Source organism: Bos grunniens, chromosome 3 (genome assembly GCF_055505025.1).
Source record: "Bos grunniens cultivar Pamir isolate PY7600 chromosome 3, Bosgru_T2T1.0, whole genome shotgun sequence".
Taxonomy (NCBI): Eukaryota; Metazoa; Chordata; class Mammalia; order Artiodactyla; family Bovidae; genus Bos; species Bos grunniens.
Window position 1 is genome coordinate 28113437 of NC_141167.1, and position 19498 is coordinate 28132934.

The 19498-nt window shown below is 39.7% G+C and overlaps 1 protein-coding gene across 5 annotated transcripts in view; it reads left to right on the forward strand.

The window, feature by feature from the left end:
- The window catches only part of SCP2 (sterol carrier protein 2), a 118574-nt gene extending 99734 nt beyond the window's left edge, over positions 1 to 18840 (forward strand). For all 5 annotated transcript variants that reach the window (XM_086388838.1, XM_086388827.1, XM_086388830.1 and 2 more), the window contains 3 exons: positions 8358 to 8487; positions 15413 to 15492; positions 17823 to 18840. In XM_086388838.1, the coding sequence (XP_086244964.1) occupies positions 8358 to 8487; positions 15413 to 15492; positions 17823 to 17918 (306 nt within the window). In that variant the 3' untranslated portion in view covers positions 17919 to 18840. The remainder of the gene's footprint in view (positions 1 to 8357; positions 8488 to 15412; positions 15493 to 17822) is intronic.
- The last annotated feature ends 658 nt before the right edge of the window (positions 18841 to 19498 follow it).

Sequence of the window (19498 nt, forward strand, 5' to 3'; positions counted from 1 at the left end):
GACCCCTTCCTATGTAGTTGGTACTAACCACGGGGTTTTAATCTATTGCCTGTCGCTTCCAAAGTGGTTCCCTCTGTTATAGCTTCTTCTGTTTGCTTGTCTCTTCAGTGTCTGATTTCCGCCCTGATACAAAGGGGGCGGTGGTGGACACCTTTTTTTTTTTTTTTAAGGCTCACTTGTTCAGTCGTGCTGTGGGGAGGGACTGCTACTGCTACTAAGTCACTTCAGTCGTGTCCGACTCTGTGTGACCCCATAGGCAGCCCACCAGGCTCCCCCGTCCCTGGGATTCTCCAGGCAAGAACACTGGAGTGGGTTGCCATTTCCTTCTCCAATGCATGAAAGTGAAAAGTGAAAGTGAAGTCGCTCAGTTGTGTCGGACTCTTGGTGACCCCATGGACTGCAGCCTACCAGGCCCCTCCATCCATGGGATTTTCCAGGCAAAAGTACTGGAGTGGGGTGCCATTGCCTTCTCCATGGGGAGGGAGGGACGCTGCAAATAAATAAGACTGGCATGTGCGCAGTGCCTCAGCCACACTGGGCCTGTCCCCACTCACGGTGCGTGTAGACTCCCTGCCCACACTGCTCAGGCTCTAGATTGCTCCGCCAGGAACCATCCGCGGCCAGCCCTGGGCTGCTTGAACCTCCCAGGTCTAAGCTGCTCAGGTTCAGGCACTCGGGTAGTCCTCAGAGGCACAGATTTGGTTGGGCCTGCGTTTTGTGCCCTTCCTAGGTCCGAGCAGCTCAGAGAAGAAAGACAAGACATATACTTGTCTTTCAATGATGAAATGTTTGGCGAGCGCGGTTGCTGCAACTTATCGCCTCCCCGCTGCTCGGTTATCTGGGTGTACAACTGGCACACCTTTGCAGGTGGATGTTGACTGTCCAGAACCCCAAGAACTTTTAGTTAGCAAAGAAGCCTGCTTACAGTTTTGTAGATAATGTCTCTCTGGGGCTGCGATTGCCCCCTTCCGGCTCTGGCTGCCTGTCACCGGAGGGGGACGGTCTGCAGCCAGCTATCTCTGTACAGTCCTTGTTCCGTGTGCGGGCCTGGCAGTGTCTTAGGTTAGGGCTGGCTTTTCACGTGGTAGATATCCCACAGTCTGGTTTGCTAGCCCAAATTATTTCCCTCAGGTAGTGCTCAGGGTATTCAGGCCAGATCCTTACTCTAAGCAATGCAGCCCGTGCTGCGCTTCCCTGCCCAGCCCCCGCTTGCTAATGGCAGATGCAGGCGTCTGCGCTGCTTCTCCGCTGGGGGAGTTAACGTAGGGCTCGTAATCTGGGGGTTTTAATTGTTTATTTATTTTTCCTCCCTGTTATGTTGCCCTCTGTGCTTCCAAGGCTCGGCACAGACTCGGCAGTGAGAATGTTTCCTGGTGTTTGGAAACTTCTCTCTTTTTAAGACTCCCTTCCCAGACGGAGCTCCGTCCCTCCCTCTTTTGTCTCTTTTTTTGTCTTTTATATTTTTTCCTACCTCCTTTCAAAGACAATGGGTTGCTTTTCTGGGTGCCTGATGTCCTCTGCCGGCATTCACAAGTTGTTTTGTGGAATTTACTTGGCGTTTAAATGTTCTTTTGATGAATTTGTGGGGGGAAAAAGTGTTCTCCCCGTCATATTCCTCCGCCATCTTAGCTCCTCCAAGAAAAATTTTAAATCTCCTGAAATGCCATTACTGAGCGCTCCCTAAAGTATTAACGGTGGTTGATATTCTTTCAGACATCTCTCTGTGTATCTGAATAAACAGTTTTACACAACTAGGATCATACAGTACATGCTGAATTTTTAAATTTGTTATATGCGGACCTCTGTTTATGTACAGTAATTAGTTCTTGATAGATAATAGTCATACTAAAGCAACCTAATAGTAACTCTTTCTCCAAAAAGAGAGTTGTTCCCTTGGGTAAAATTAGACATTTACTTCATTGTTTCATTAAAGACATCTTGGAATTTCATAATTGATTTTAATTTTACACATCTGTGAAACTGACCAGTGGGCTCAAATAAAAAGATTCAAAATATTTAAGGTGTGCAGTTCACTCATGTTAGAGGCACAGTGTGAAAACAGACATTGTGCATATCTCGAAACTCCCTTATTGTAACACAAAGGATTTCTTAACATCTTAAGGTGATTGTGCTGTGGGTGTGATTGCACTAAATAGCTAATGTGAATGACATGTCTTGACAAAATACCCTACATTTCTAGAATTTTTGTAACGATCATCAGTCTTCTTGAGGTAGAGAGGGCCAGGGTTGACTGTTTCCAGCAGGCAGGCACTGGCCCAGCAGCTTGCAGACCTGTTCTGCCACCATTTTGCAAGGATACACCTGCATTGGTCTACCTGTTGTTTTATAACCAGCTTCTTATTTCTTGATAGTATGTTCCCTACCCATAAATATAAACCCTTACCATGAGTTTTAATGACCCCATAGTATATGTTTGATTATAAATATCATACTCTATTTAACTAGCCTCTTATGATGAACATTAGGTTGTATTTAAGTCTTGCAAAAAATAAAGTTATAATAAATTTCCATTTGTACTCATCTTTAGGTACTTAATGCCATGATACATATTGCCAGACTATCCACCAAAAAGAGGGTATTAATTTCCAGACTCAATGATAGTTCATGAGATTGACTGTTTTTTCTTCACCCTATCTCCAGTGCTTTGTTGACTGGTTTTTTAAAAAAAACCTTTCCCAAGAGTAGAAAAGTATATCTGCTTATTGTTTTTGAAATTTCTTTCATTACAAGTATCCACTAAAATGAAGTTGAACTTGCTAAGGCCTGAAAAAAATTTTTTTAATGACACCAATATTTGCCTGCAGAGTAGCCCATAGGATAGTTAACTTCTGCCAGGTTGTCCCATTTTTTAACATTATTCTGTCAAAAAAAAAAAAGTTTAGAGAGTATCTGATATGGCTGTAGGTCAGCCATTGAATACTTCATTATTGGGATTAACAGTGGTGTTTTTATTTCACAGTGTTCTTTTAACTTTGCACATGTTTGCCTCTTGCTCCCATTTTAATTCTTCTCCCTCTGTAACCTCTCTTGTGTCAACCTTGTCCCCTTATTTTTTCTCTCCTTCTCACGACTGTCAGTTTTCTAAATGTTTGCCACACCAGAAAATGAAAGTATTGGAATCTTTTGTCAATTCATGCATTTTCTTCATTGGGAAAAAAGAAATCTGGCAAGAGATTTTATTTCCACTTTTGTCTTTGTTAGCAGTACCCTATTGCCCTTCTTTGAATTCTGTCTTAATTTTTTGTTCCTGTTCAGTTTACCACAGGACCTACTCCTTGACCTTTTGCTACTCAAAAAGAATTACTTTTCTTCAAGTACCGAAGGCACTTAGAACTATTTGTGATCTCCAGTTTCACAAAAGATGTGTAGTTTCTTTACCCTTTTAACTCTCTCCTTGTCCATTTCCTTACCTTCTCTCACTCCCTCTTCAATTGAAACTGTCTTATTGGCTAAAGGATTTGATTTTATAAGAGGATCAGTTGGTTCTCAAAAGTAACAGCAGATGCAAAGTTAATCTACATCTGTCTTAAAGAAGTGGAAGGAGTTTCTAAGTATTGGGGTAGTTTCTAAACATTTGCTGTGTTTTCCTGCTCTAACTTGGCGTCTGCCATAACTATTCCTGAGGCATTGTGCAAGCAGATGTCATAGATGTAGCTGTTCATGGGCCGTTGGCTCCAGAGGAGGCCTGGCTCTTTGGGTGGCCCAGACCCCAGCATTACTAATCTACTTTTCTAGGTTACCTCCGAAGAACCTTGAAGGACAAAAGATTTTAAGGAATGTGGAAAAGACTTTGAACTTTCTTTCAATTTATGCATGGTGACAGAAACTACTTTTATAGGCTAAAGTTTGAAAGTATTGATGTAACCACCTTTGCCATATGATAGCAAATGGAAAGAGCATTGAATTTGAAGTTAAACCGACCTGAATTTGAGTTCTGGTTGTGTTACTTACTTGTCATATGTTACCTCCCCTCAGGGAACATTAGAGTTTAGTGGCAAGACAGACATGGAAAAAATTTCCTAGGAAAAAAAAGAAAACGGCTTTGACAAGAAACATGCGTGTGGATTATGTGCAAAGGGCTATCAAAGTGTCCAATAGAGACAGAAAGCCTTTCCAGAGGAGTTAGCATGTGAACTGAGGACTTGACTTGGTGAAGTTGGGTAGGAATGGAGAAAAGGAAGAGGTGAGTGAATTCGGGCAGGGCATAAGTAAGGGCACAGAAGCACATATGTTCATGACATTAAAAATGGTCAGAACAAAAAAGCCCTGAGGAGGATGAAAAAGGGGCTGAAGGTAAGAGCATTACCTTCCGGTTACGAAGACTCTAGAATGAATGTAAAGACATGCGTTATCCTGTGGGCTGTGGGGAGCCATCTAAATTCAAATCTGAAAGTGATAGTTCTGTTAGTGTTAGGTGGGTTTGTATTAGGTGGATTAGTTGGCAGCAGGATAGAGAATAGTCTAAAGGGTTCTTAACCGTTTAGAACCCTAGTTGTTTCTGCCTAATGAGGTAATATTAATACCTGTCCAGTTACTTACAGGGTTTTATGAAAATTAAATAATGATATAAAAAGCACTAAAAAAAAAAAAGCACTTGAAAACTTTATAGCCGCCCAAAGATTGTTATTGTTGTTAATAATTTTTCCTAGAGTTAGCTTAAAAATAATTTGAGATCTTTTAAGGGAAGCAAAATAAGAGAATTTCTCTCCTCCACTTTAAAAAAATCTGACAGTCATTTTGGTTTTTTGACTTAACTAGAAAATGTTAGTAGTTGGTCTCAGGACACTCACATGTGAGATTTGCCTCCATGGAGGTTGAAATAAGTAGGCCTAGACTCAATAATTTTAGAATAGCTTCTTTGGAATCCTAAGACCTGTGGTTGATTCCAGATAGGTTCGGGCTTATTATCTGTGTCCAGGAAAAAGGTCAACACACCCACTAGGATGACTAAAATAAAAAAGACAGAAGTGCTGATAAGGATGTGCAGAAATTGGAACCTTCCTTTGTTGCTGGTAGGATGTAACATGGTACAGCCACTTTAGAAAACAGTTTGATAGTTCCTCAAAAAGTTGCACATCACCCTAAAATAACATAAATTTTAACTTCTAAATGTAAACCTAAGAGGAATTAGAGCCTATCAATGTCCATGTGAAAACCTGGACACAAATGTCCATAGCAGTATTACTGATAATAGTTAAAAAGGGGAAACAGCTGCCAATTGATGAATGGCTAAACAAAATGTGCTGCCTGCATACAATGGAATGTTACTTGGTCATGAAAAGGAATTAATTTCTGAGACATGCTGCCACGTGGATGAACCTTAAAAGCATTATGATAAGTGAAAGAAGCCAGTCACAAAAGATCATATATTGTATAATTCTGTAAACAGAAGGTAGATAAGTGGTTGGCAGGGGTTGGTGGAAAGAGAGAATGGTGAGGTAGAGGGTGACTGCTAATGGGTGTTGGCTTCTTTAGGGGGCGATGAAAATGTTTTAAAGTTAGATACTGGTGTTGGTTGCACAACTTTGAATATACTAAAATACCACTAAACTACTTTAACAGGATACATTTTATGGTATATGAATTATATCTCAGTGAATTTGTTATAAAAAGCAAGGCACAATAAGAACTTAGGTCAGTATCTCTGCCTACATAGAAACAGAGGTGAGTATCTAGTAATGATTATTTGAGTGTTTCAGGTAGTTAGCACAGTGCCTGAGCGTAGTAAACACTGAAATCTTTGTTAGAAGAAAAAATATTGTGTTCTTCTAACCAAAAGAAAGAATCTTGGATATAAATTATTGCAGGATGTAAGGCTAAAAAAAAAAAAAAAGTGGGAAGTAAAAGCTATTAGAAATTGTAAGAAGACTCAAAAGGTAGTCAATTCTAAAATAAATATAAAAAGATCAATATATTTTCTATGTATTTTCAATAATTCAGTAAAAATATAATGAAAAACATATTACTAACAAGAGCAATATAAAATAACTAATAATAAACTTAGCAAGAAATGTACAAAAGCTTATATGGGGGGAAATGACAGAATATTGCCAAGGGACATCAAGGAAAACTTGAAGATAGAACATATTCGTGAATGGGAGGACTTAATATTATAAGGTAATTATTCTCTATCAAACAGATCCATGTATTTTATGTAACCCTGTTTAAATCCAACAGCATTTTGGGGCAAAAAACTAAATAAATGATTATCATGTACATCTAGAAGAAAAAAAAGGTTCAAACAAATCCAAGATTAGTGAAGAATATTTGGAAGATTATGGAAATGTTTGGATTCCCTATAATAGCTCAGATAATAAGGAATCCTCCTGCAATGCAGGAGACCCAGGTTCTATCCTTGGGTCAGGAAGATCCCCAGGAGAAGGAAATGGCAACCCACTCCAGTATTCTTGCCTGGAGAATCCCAGGGACAGAGGAGCCTGGTGGGCTGCAGTCCATTGGGTTGCAAAGAACTGGACACGACTGAGTGACTAACACACACACACGTGGAAATTTACTATATTAAAGAGTAAAGTAGATTTATAAAGCTATAATACTGGCACAGAAATAGCAGACAGATCATAGAGTGAAATAATGGGAAAAAATACTAACATTTATTAAGCAGTTACTCTGTGTTTTGTGGGTATTTAAGTATTGTACAACTTTATGAGGATAGCTGCTATTATTAACTCTGTTTCACAGAAAAGAAGACAGAATGAGAGAGGTTTATTAACTCGCTCAGGGTTACATAAGTACATGACAGAGCAAGAATTCAAACTTATGCTGTTTCAAATTTATTGTTATTAATTAGCAAAGTTGAATTCTTGGAGTTTAACTTTATATAAATGAGTTTATATAAAAATACTTAGATACAAGAATGTTATTTACAGCGTTGTTTTAATAGCCAGAACTTAGGACTAACCTAAATATCAAGCAACAGCTGTGCTGTGCTGAGTCGCTCAGTCATGCCCGTTTCTCTGCGACCCCATGGATTGTAGCCCGCCAGGCTCCTCTCCCATGGGTATTCTCCAAGCAAGAACACTAGAGTGGGTTGCCATGTCCTGGATCAAACCCAGGTCTCCCACATTGCAGGTGGTTTATTTACCAGCTGAGCCACCAGGGAAGCCCATGAGTACTGGAGTGTAGCCTATCCGTTCTCCAAGGGATCTTCCCAACCCAGGAATCGAACCAGGGTCTCCTGCATTGCAGGTAGATTCTTAACCAGCTAGCCACCAGGGAAGCCCATCAAGCAACAGAGAATAAAGTATAGTGAATTTCTACAATTAAAGACTATGTATAGTCATTTAAAATTATGTAGAAGAATTCTTAATGACACAGTAGTAAGGATAGATATATTAAACTGAAAGGTGGATTACAAAACACTATAGTATACACTGTGATCCCATTTAAAAAGTATATATGCAGAGAAAAAAAGATAGAGGGGATTTATATCAACATGTTATTTTCTTGAGTGGTGATGAAATTGTGAATGATTTCTATTTTCTTTTTCTTTATCAGTATTTTCTATTTTTCTGCAGTATGATATATTTAATTGCAATGAAGTTATTGTGTCTATGTGCTTTTTCAGGGGGAGATGTGTGAGTTATTCACCCTGACAGCCAACTTAGGGCGTCCTCTGTGCTCTGCTTCATCATAGAGATCATAGTGTGTTATCATTTACCCTTCTAACTCTGTAAAGCCTGAAACAAAGTTTGGGGACAGTCACGGTTTCAGTCAGTCAGTATTTCAGTAAGAAAAGGGGAAACAGAGTGGGAATGAAGGGAAGAGGGGAGGAGAAAGGAAACCACCCTACAGAGATATGGATCTGAGGTTATTTTTTCAGCCTCATTCCCCAAGATCCAAAAGTAGGTGGTGGATGGGATATTATATAATTCTTTATAGTAATCCAGAAAATGAGTTGAACCACTTATCTTTAAATTCTGATTGTGGAACACCAAACATATATGTGAAGGAATTTACCTGCTAGAAAAAAAGAGGGGATAGGGTTCCTATGTTTTGAGAGGCCAGAGTGAATCTTCCAGAAATTATTGAGACAAATGAAGCCTATTTCAATAGAAAGTGCTGCTGTGCCACTCACTCCCCAATTCCCCCACCCTTCTACCGGTTGTATCCCAGAAAGACATTTTCATCAGAAGATCTGGCAGATGAGGGAGTTGCTGCCTGGTTACCTTTTGGATTTTCTGGGTAAAAGATCCTAAGGGAGCCTGGGGACTGCCTGCTGCCCAGCAGCTCATGTCATATATCTGCTTAAACATTTAATTTGGGGGCAAAACCAGAGGAATGAACTTAATATAACTCTGTGTTATTTTTCTTTCCAGGAAGGAGAGCAGTTTGTGAAGAAAATCGGTGGTATTTTTGCCTTTAAGGTGAAGGATGGCCCTGGGGGTAAAGAAGCCACCTGGGTGGTGGACGTGAAGAATGGCAAAGGATCAGTGCTCCCTAACTCAGGTCAGTGCAGTGATGACTTCATTGATTAAGCACTGACAAGTTCACAAAGGAAAATGGGGGCCTGCTTTGGTGTCCCCCAAAGGGCTGGCTTTAGAGTTAGAGAACCTTGTCAAGGACTGGGGAATCTTTGGGACTAGGAATAGGTCCTAGGTTTTCTCCCAAAGATTGAGAGGCTCCATCACTGTTGCTAGCATTAGGCTTTGGCATTAGACAAGCTTGGGTTTAGAGTCCTGGTCCTGCCACTCACAGATTCTGGCCTTAAATTACTTCACTCCGAGCTTTTTTTTTTTTTAATTTGTAAATGGAAATAATAAATGGTTCCTATTTCATAGGATTTGTGTGGGGATTAAGAGAATTGTCTGCTAATTAACCTGTGAAGCACATGGGTCAGTGTATGGCTACATGTCCTCAAAAGACCTGTCTATACTCACTATCTCCACTTCCTGTCATCTCGGTGTTTCTTGAACCTACTTCAGTCAGTCTTTGTCAGCTCATCATTATTCCAAAACTGTTCTTGTCAAGGTCACAAGTTACCACCGTATTGCTAACTTCAGTGGTTAGTTCCCAGTTCTTATAATATTACTCTTCTAGGCTTTCTTCCTACCTACTGGGTGTTCCCTCTTGGCCTCTCCCTGTTTTTTCCTTATCTCTCAGTGTATAAATGTTGGTATGCTCTAAGGCTCAGTTCTATCTACATTCACTGCCTGGGGCTCTCATCTGATCTCATGCTTTTCAAACCGTCTCTACACTGATGGCTCCCAGATCTCTTGGTGTGAACTCAGGCATTGAACTCCAAGGTGTATATCCAGCTGCTTAACTAACAGATTTACTTGGATACTTACTAAGTATCCACTGATATTCCATTTTGATAAATTTCCCCTTTGTTTAACCAGTTCCTCCGTCTAAAATCCTTGAAGTCATGCTTGGCCCTTCTTTTTTTAATTGAAGTATCATTGACTTACAGTGTTGTTCCAGTCTATGCTGTACATACCATGTAATTGGCCCTAGTCTCTTTCTTACTACATCTTCCTCACTTTGCTCCAGTCACAGTGGCTTCCTTGCTGTGGCTTGAGTGTAAGGTATTCCCAGTTCAGGAACTTTCTACTGCCTGGGATCATCATCCTTCAGATATCCTCATGACTGGTCCTTGCATTTGCTTTGGATTTTTGCCCAAATGTCACCTTCTCAGTGAGCGTTTCCCCAGCCACACTTCTAAATCATACCTCATTATCATTCCCTATTGTCCTTTTCTGCCTTACTTTTATTTATAGCACTTTCCTCCATCTGATATACTGTATCTTATTTATTTGCTTATTGTCCATCCCCCCCTTGAGTTGTAAGCTACGTGAAGGCAGAGCTTTTGCCTCTTAGGTTCACTGCTGCATTCACAGTGCCTAGAACAATATCTGATACCTGGTAGGCCTTCAATAAAATAGATAATAAAAATGAACAGCAGAACGAATGAGTGATGCTTAGTAAGCATTCAGTAAATGGTAGCTATATTGTATGTTATGTTTCTCTCTTTGGAGAGAACCTGGTGCAATTGAGAGAGGTGATCTAGGAACACTAGCTTTTTTGAAAAAAATGAAAGTCAGAGCTGTGTTTTAGAGGATGAAGCTGCTGTATTAGACTTGATGAATTAGAAAGGAAGAAATCAGAGGCAGAGAGCGCAATTAGGAGAATGGATGATACCACCATCTAAGTAAGCAAAAAGGATAGCTTGAGTGTTGGCAGTGAGAAAAGTGTTAGGTGGAGTCACCAGGTCACCAGGAGTGTTTGGGGTGCAATTGATGGTACCTGGACTGTGAAGGAGGAAGAGTTCTGTCAATACTCATAGGGTTATTAAGATCAAATAAAGTCCAGGTATGTGAAGCTCTCAGCCTAGAGAGAGCTCAGTAAGTGCTGGTATAGTAACAGCAGCAGCAGCACTTTATTTCCTAAAGTCACTAGGAGTCCTTTCTTGGAATATTAGGATCTAATCCAGCTATAAATCAAGTCCAGCTATCTCAGTTTGCTAACTTTTTTTTCTCCCTGCTCTTTGATGTTATCTATCTACAAGAGAATTGGATTTTCTAAATTGTAAATACCTTAATGTTTTTTAAAACACAATAGTATTAATATTATTAGTTTTCTACAAAAAATTAAATACTTAGATTTACACTTAAAAAACATGTACAGAATCTATATGCTGATAATTATAAAACATTAACAAAGGAAATCAAAGAAAACCTAACTGAATGGAGGGAAATAGCATATTCTTAGATTGGAAGACTCAGTTGAATAAAGGTGTCACTTCTCAAATTCATCTATGTACTAAATACAATTTCTACCAAAATTCCAGCAAGACTTTTCTTAGTCATGCTGCTGCTGCTAAGTCACTTCAGTCGTGTCCGACTCTGTGCAACTCCATAGACGGCAGCCCACCAGGCTCCACCGTCCCTGGGATTCTCCAGGCAAGAACACTGGAGTGGGTTGCCATTTCCTTCTCCAGTGCATGAAAGTGAAAAGTGAAAGTGAAGTCGCTCAGTCGTGTCTGACTCTTAGCGACCCCATGGACTGCAGCCTACCAGGCTCCTCCGTCCATGGGATTTTCCAGACAAGAGTACTGGAGTGGGGTGCCATTAGCTTAAAAATCATTACAAAAAATAAAGTGGGGAGAATTACTCTACCTGATATTAAGGCTATTGTTGTTATTTTTTATTATTGGAGTGTGCTCATTTTATACTACCATATCAGTTGCTGCTATGTAGCAAAGTGAATCAGCCTTATGTAAACATGTTAGTGTTAGTTGCTCAGTTGTATCTGACTCTGTGACCCCATGGACTATATAGTCTATCAGACTCTTCTGTCCATGGAATTCTCCAGGCAGGAATACTGGAGTGGATTGCCATTCCCTTCTCCAGGGGATCTTCCCAACCCAGGAATTGAACTCGGGTGTCCCACATTGCAGGCAGATTCTTTACCATCTGAGCCACCAGGGAAGCCCTATAATGTATACATACATCCCTTCTTTTTTGAATTTCCAGACATTTAGGTCACCACAGGGCACAGAGTAGAGGTCTCTGTGCTACAGTAGATTCTCATTAGTTATCTATTTTATACATAGTAATGTGTATATGTTAATCCCAATCTCTCAATCCATCCCACCCCTCTCCCCCATAAATACCTTAATTTTTAAGACTTTAGACTTTTTCTCATGTAATGAGAAAATTTTGTTACAGCCAAAGATGAAATGGCTGTTAAATCACAGTCCTTTTAAGTGTTACCCCTGCATTCTAAGACATACAAAAAATTTTAATTTCCAACATTGTTTTAGTTAATAATATGGGCATCATATGCTTTAATAGTTTATTCCCATCCTAGTCCGTTTGAGTTGCTGTATTGAACATACCACAGCCTGGGCGGCTCATAAACAACAGGAATTTCTGTCATAGTTCTGGTGACTGGAAGTCCAAGATCAGGACATTGCTATGGTCACATTTAGTGAGGCCCTTCTTCCTGGTTCATAGCCAGTGCTTTCTTACTGTGGGCTCACATCATGGAAGGGCTCAGGGTCTCTCTGAAGCCTCTTGATAAGGCATAAATCCATTCATAAGGGCTCTACCATCATGACCCTTGGAGGCCCTCCATATTAATACTATAGCATCAAGCATTAGGATTTCAACATACGAGTTTTGGGAGGATACAGACATTCAGACCATAGCAACTGCTATGTTTTTTTTTTTTTTTTAATTAAGGCAAAGATTAGCTAACTGTTGGGCCATAATTTGATATTATTAGTTATCAGTTGTAGTGCTATTAGAGTACTGTTATTATACTGATTACCTAAAACACTGACTGCTGAAAATTTTAATTTCTTGGTGAATTTTTCCTTTTACACTTGAAACTTCTCATTTGTCCAGAGTAGACATGGCTGCTTTTGCAAGAAGAATTTAGAGTCTTTGTGATATGGCATTTTTGCCATTATATTTTGATTATAGTATTAAAATTATTATTTTAAAAACTTTGTTTTTATATAAGTAATACATAATCAAGTGTAAAAAATTTGGAAAAGATAGAGAAATAAAATGAAAAAATTACTTTCCTATAATCTTACCATCTATATCAAGAGTTGACAAATGATGGCCTGTGGGGCAAATTCATCCCGCCACCTCATTTTTTGTTTTGTGTAAAATTTTTTTGAGGTCTAGCCCATAAAGAAAGGCATAAATCTGAGTGTATAGGCAAATAAATGTTAACAAATGAATACATCTCCCAGCTCAAGAGGTAGAAAGTTGCCAGCACTCTAGAAACCTCCCACATATCACCTCCCATCTCTAATCATTCCCCAAAGGAACCACTATTCCAAGTTCTATCACCGTAAGTTGAATTTTATTTATTTTGGAAATTCATACAGATGGAGCCATACAATATTTACTGTTTGAGGTGTGGCTTCTTTCATCATTGTAAGATCCATTATATTATTGCATGTAGCGTCAGTTCATTTTTACTGTGTGACTCCATCAGAATTTATTTATTCAGTTCATGGTTGATATATCTTTACATGTTTCCATTTTGGGGTGTTAATGAATACAGCCATTACAGACATTCTCATGTGTGTCTTTTAGTGGACATATGTACTTATCTCCATTTGGCATATAACCAGGAATAGAAATATTAACTCATGAGCTACCATATAGCCAAGTTTCCTTGTGGACATACTGTTTTAATTCTCTTCTGTATTACTCTTCAATATTATATGAGAGTTTTATTTGTTCCACATTTTTGACAGTACTTTGGTAATTTAGTTTAGTCTTTTTTTTTTAAGTCAAATTCTTTAAGGTATAATTTATGTACAATAAAATCTACCATTTTTAGATTACAATTCTATGAATTTAGACAAATGCCTACAGTTGTGTAGCCACTACCAAAAATCAAGATACAGAATATTTCCAAAAAATGTCCTCGTCTCCTTTGGTAGTCAATCCCCTTCTCTCATGCTCGGGTCCTGGAAACCACTGATCTGATTTCTGTCCCTGTGGTTTCACTTTTTCCAGCATGTCATAAACTGCACATGGAATCATAATAGCCTGCAGCCTTTGAGCCCACATCTTTCACGGACTGTCCGTAGTGTGTTCCTGTTTGTTGCTGAGTAGTTTATCCACTCACTGGCTGATGTATATTTGTCTTTTTTCCAGATTTTGGCAGTTTGAATAAAGCCTCTGTGAACATCCACATACAGGTCTTTGTGTGGATTTATGTTTTCATTTCTCTTGAGTAAACACTGAACACTTAAGAGTGGGATTACTAGGTCATATGGCATATGTGTTTGTAGCTTTCTAAGAAACTTCCAGGCTGTTTTCTAAAGTGACTGTAACATCTTACAGTCCCTCTAGCATTATATTGACCTTTAGCTGTTCATCCGTACCAGCACTGGGTGTTTTTGAAGCTCTTCATTGTAGTAGGTATGTTGCAGTGTCTCATCTATACTTTCAGTTTGCATTTTCCTGATGACCAGTGGAACCGAGCAGTGTTTCATGTGCGTCTCTGGCCATTGGGAGATCTTTTGTATGTGCCTGTTTGCCCATTTTTGTATTGGTCTATCCACCCTTTTCTAATTGAGTGATAGGAGTTTTTTTATATTTTCTGGCTACAAGTTCTTTGTTCGATATATGAGTTACAAATATCTTCTCCCTCTTGGTCTGCTACTGTTTTGAAAACAGTTTTGTTGGAATACAGCTGCCTGCATTTGTTTATGTATTATCTGTGGCTGCTCTTGTGCTGTAGGTGCAGGGTTGAGTCACTGCAGTAGAGAGCTAATGGCTCACAAAGCCTAGAGTATGTAATGTCTGATCTTTTGCAGAAAAATTTTGTTAAGTTCGGATAGCGCTAGGTATGCATCTTCTGTTACCGCACGACAAATGACCACAAACTTAGTGGTTTAAAACAAAACACTCATTTATTACCTCACAGCTTCCATGGGTATGTTGGCTGAGGACAGCTTAGCTGGGTCTTCTGCATAAGGTCTTACAGGCTGCAGTCAGGGTGTTGTCCAGGGCTGGGTTGTCATCTGGAGACTTGGCTGGAGAAGGGGTTTATATCCAAGCTCAATCATGTTGCTGCAGAAGTTACTTCCTTGCAACTGTAAGAATGATAGCTTTAGGGTTTGTTTTTTTTTTTTACTGGTTATAGTCCAGAGTCTACCCGCAGCTTCTAAAGGCCAGTCCCCTGCCATGTAGCTCTTTGCCTGTGCCGTATGTAGTTCACAGTATAGGAGCTAGCTTATTCAAGGCCAGCAGGAGAGTGAGGCAAACTTGGCCAGCAAGAGAGAGTCTTATATAATGTAATACAACACAAGAATGACAGACCGTCACCTTTCTCACTTTCTGCAGGCTAGAAGCAAGTCACAGGTCCTGACCATACTCGAGGGTAGGGGATTATACGAAGGCATGAATGAAAACCAGAAGGCAACGATCGCAGGGGTCACCTTAGAGTCTGTGTGCCCCAGTAGCTATTATTATTATATTGGTCTTCAAGTTTACAGATGTTTTTCCTATACATATATAATTGAATATCTGTTTTTAAGCAAAACATGGGTTCATGCTTACAGTTCGTTTTGTAACTGGCTTGTGTAACAGTATCATGAACAGTATAATATGAATATCTTTTCAGGTCAGTGAAATGTAGATCCTCATCATCTAATGGCTGCATTGTACCCCACTGTATGAATATACCATGATTATTTAATGTATTCCCTCTTGTCGAATATCAAGATTGCTTGTGATTTATGCCACATTTTACCAGGCTGTTGTAGAGTGTATGGGAGTGCCCATGTGCCCACACTAACACTGAGTATGATTCTGTTGCAGTCAATGACTTTTGACTAAAATGTACACATGAAACTGAACACTCCCCTTTTCTCCTTCTTTCTGCATGTCTGTTTTAGATAAGAAGGCCGACTGCACAATTACAATGGCCGACTCGGACTTATTGGCTTTGATGACTGGTAAAATGAATCCTCAGACGGTACGTATAATGGTGCTTATATTCTTGTATTAGGTGTGTTTTGGTTTTTTCCTGATGGCTCAGTTAGTAAAGAATCTGCCTGCAATACAGGAGACCTGGGTTTGATCCCTGGGCTGGGAAGATGCCCTGGGGGAGGGCACTCCAATATTCTTGCCTAGAGAATCCCCATGGACAAAGGAGCCTGGCCGGCTACAGTTCATGGGGTTGCAAAGAGTTGGACATGACTGAGCGACTAAGCACAAACACACACATAGGTGGGTTTTAGCCTATTTGATTTCATCACCTGTCTCAGCCTCATCCCATAAAATCTAAAGCGGTCAAACCCACAAAACTCAGTGTTCCCCAAATGTCCACTTAATGAATGACAAACAGTTGTGGATATAACCGTGTGCCAGCCACTGCCTTGTGTGCTAGAAATGTTCAGATGAATAAGAAATAGCTCACTTGTTCAGGGCATCCACAGTTTGGTACAAGACAGGTTTGTAGAAGAGTAAGTGCACCAAGTAGCCATGGTGCCCTGTCTGGCTTGTGGTTGAGAAGGGTGGAAGAAGAGAAGCCACGTCTTCCTGGGCTGTCAGAGAAGGCTTCACAGAGGAAACAACACTTGGCTTTGTCCTGGGGGTGATCAGGAGTCAGCAGTGTACAGGTGGAGAATAGGAGTCATTCAGATAGAAGGGGGGGCCGGTGGTCACAGAGGCAAGACCTTCTACTTCCGTATCTTTGCCGGTGCTTTTTTTTTTTGTCTGAACTGTGACTTCCTTGACAAACTCCTTGTCTTTCAAAATGAATTTAGGGACTTCCCTGGTGGTCCAGTGGTTAAGACTCTGCACTCCCAATTCATGGGGCTTGTGTTCGATCCCTGGATGGGGAGCTAGATGCCACCTGCTACAACTAAGAGTTCACATTCTGCAACTCAGGGTCCCTTATGCTGCAAGTGAGACCCGACACAGCCAAATAAATAAATATTAATATAACAAACAAAAGGAATTTAGATGATATGTTTGAAGACCTCCTACCACATTGTTGGGGAGCTATAGTCAGTCCCTCTTTGGGGCCACTTGCTGGGCTACTAGCCTAGCACTTGTTTCATTATGGTAGTCATAATGTGCCTGTCTCTTCCCCATTAGATTTAGATTGTGTTTGTCTCAAGGAAACAAAACACATCTTGTTCATCCTTGTGTCTTTAGAACTTAACATGCTGCCTGGTGTGCACGCGTGCTAAGTTGCGTCAGTCGTGTCCGAGCCTCTGTGACCCTGTGGACTGTAGCCTGCTGGGCTCCTCTGTCCATGAGATTCTTCAGAGCTGGCACGTCCCCCTTCCCACCCACTGCAGCTCAGCCACCGTGCACTCCATACACTTCCTTGGTAGCGTGGCCAGGCTTCACACTCAGCTGCCTTTGTTCTCTCAGTTTATCTGTTTACCACCCGTTTGGAGAGTGTCAGCTTGCTTTCCCTGAACACCTGTTAGCGCCCAGAGGAATTAAAGATAAATGTGGGAGACCTTTGCATTAATGTGCTGATGGTCATTTCTTCTCTAGAGTGCACAGGCTTCAGTAGTTGTGGTGCACAGCCTTAAATGTGCCCTGCAGCGTGTGGAATCTACCTGGACCAGAGTTCAAACTCACGTCCCCTGCACTGGAAGACAGGTTTTTAACCACTGGACTACCAGGAAAATCCTCCCAGGCAGTTGTTAAATGCAACAAGTTGTGTCTCTGCACTTGGGACTGTTTTGAGTCTCCTTATTGAGCCAAAGATTCACACAGGCACCTCAGTCTCAGCAAGCTGCTCTGCCTCCTTCTGTAGGGAACACAAAAAAGGGAGAAAAATGCTGATATTTCATTGCATAGATGCATCTGTAATCGAATCCCAAGTTTCTGAGTGTGTTACACATGTGCTTTTCCTCCCTGCTGGCAGACCCGCTGAATGTGTAATGTTTTTAAATAAAATCAGTCTAGTATGAACCCACTCTGCCTAAGATGTGGAAAATGTACCTTCTTTGAGGAAAACAGGTAATGGCAGACTCAGTTTCTAAGAGAACAGACTTTGGAAAAATGTCCCTTTTGACTGCTCTGTGTAAAGCATGACTTTTACAAATTCATCCTTGTGACGAATCAGGTGCTAAATCTATTACAGAAAGCCAAGTTTCATATTCTGAAGAAAGTTTGAGACCTGGATAAATAAATCATCTTGGGGCTGGATGGTTGAGTGCATGTGTGCTAAGGCGTTTCAGTCATGTCCAATTCTTTGCGACCCTATGGATAATCTAGAAATATCAGCGATCTCAAAACAAAAAAAGCAAATAATAAATGTTCTTTTTTTTTTCCTCACAGGCCTTCTTTCAAGGCAAATTGAAAATCAATGGCAACATGGGTCTGGCTATGAAGTTACAAAATCTCCAGCTTCAGCCTGGCAAAGCTAAGCTGTGAACTCCCTTTGCCTCCTTTGAAAATCAAGATGAGATATATAGATATATATCCATATATTTCATTGTCAGAACTTAGATTGAAACTATACATTGGGAAATAGCATGAGATTTGTTTTTAAATGGGTGTGATCAATTCTGTTTTTTCTAAGTGCTGGGTGAATAGAACCTGATGGTTTACTACTGCTTTGCTGAGTTGCAAACAACTGTGCATTACAAAGTTAATATGGTAATCATGGTTTGGGGTAAAATTGAGTTTTAGAATAAAGTTAGAAATAGCAAAATACAAAAAGTATGTAAACAGAAGCTCTCATTTTGCTAATAATGTATATTTGAAGATTATTCTGCCGAAATTTCAAGTTTTCCTTGGGAGAATGAAGAAACAGAATATCATTATTAGCTGACCAGTAATTAATGTTGTGCATTTAATTACCTTAATATATTTCTCAGTGATAATTTTTAAAATTCTGTACTGGGATTTTTGTTTTTAAAAAAATAAACTTTAAAATTTTGAATTTCTTGCCATCAAAGTGGCATTTTCTTCCCAAATCAAAGAAATGTGATCAAAGCTTGGGAGTAAAAATCTATCACTGAACCCAGGCCTATTTTTTAAAATAAAAATATTTTAAAATGAGATTTGTTCTTGAAAAAAATTAGTGTATAAGAGTCACAAAATGCTGTTTTGAAAGTAATTCAGTGAATGGAGTTTGCTTTGAGATGCACAGTTTTCAAATTATAATCTTGTACTAATTTAAATTTGTAGCATTCTTAATTATAATTTTCCTTTTTCCATATGTTAATTTAACCACATTTATCTTCCTAGTTTTTCTGATGCTAATGTTATTTCTAATTACTCAGTAAAATGTGGGGTAAAATAATGTTTTTGGAAGAATATTCAATATCAAAATTAAAATAGTTCTTCCTCATTGCCTTTGTTTTTATTGTGTATATTATTTTTGTTCAAAGTTTTCCAGATGACAGAGAGTAAGAGAAAAATTTGAGATTTACAATCTGTGTTACCTAGACTGCTATCTACTGGTACTTTGGCATAATCAGTCACTAGTTCTTGATTAGGGAGGTGCTGTGTTGTGGTGGAAAGAGCACTTGACTAGAAATTAGGAGTCTTGTTTTTTTAGGCAAATAAGTAACTGCCTATCTGAGCCCATATTCTAACCTGTTAAAAGGGTCTCTAAGGCTCCTTCTGCTCTGATAATCTTGTGAGTCTCTTAGTAGAACCTTTGGGAGACATCCAGACCCCACCTTTCTTCTGTTAAGATGGTTACTTCACCCAAAGGTGGTTGGAGGTAAAAAGCCAGGTGCTTTAATTTGTTTGTTTAAATGCTGGGAGTCTCTAATAATGAAATCAGGACTGTGGATCCGAGCCCCCTAGACCATTTAACTTTGCATGTTCTACAACCAGCAGAACAGTGTTTGGGGCTAGGGAAAGGTGGTAAATTAAGTCAGTATAAGTTGACCTCAGGTCCCCCAAAATGAATTCAGAACACAGACTTACTTCCTAATCATGGTGGCTTTTTACTCTCTGAAGAAATAAAGACTTCAAGAAAATCATTCCAACAAAATGTG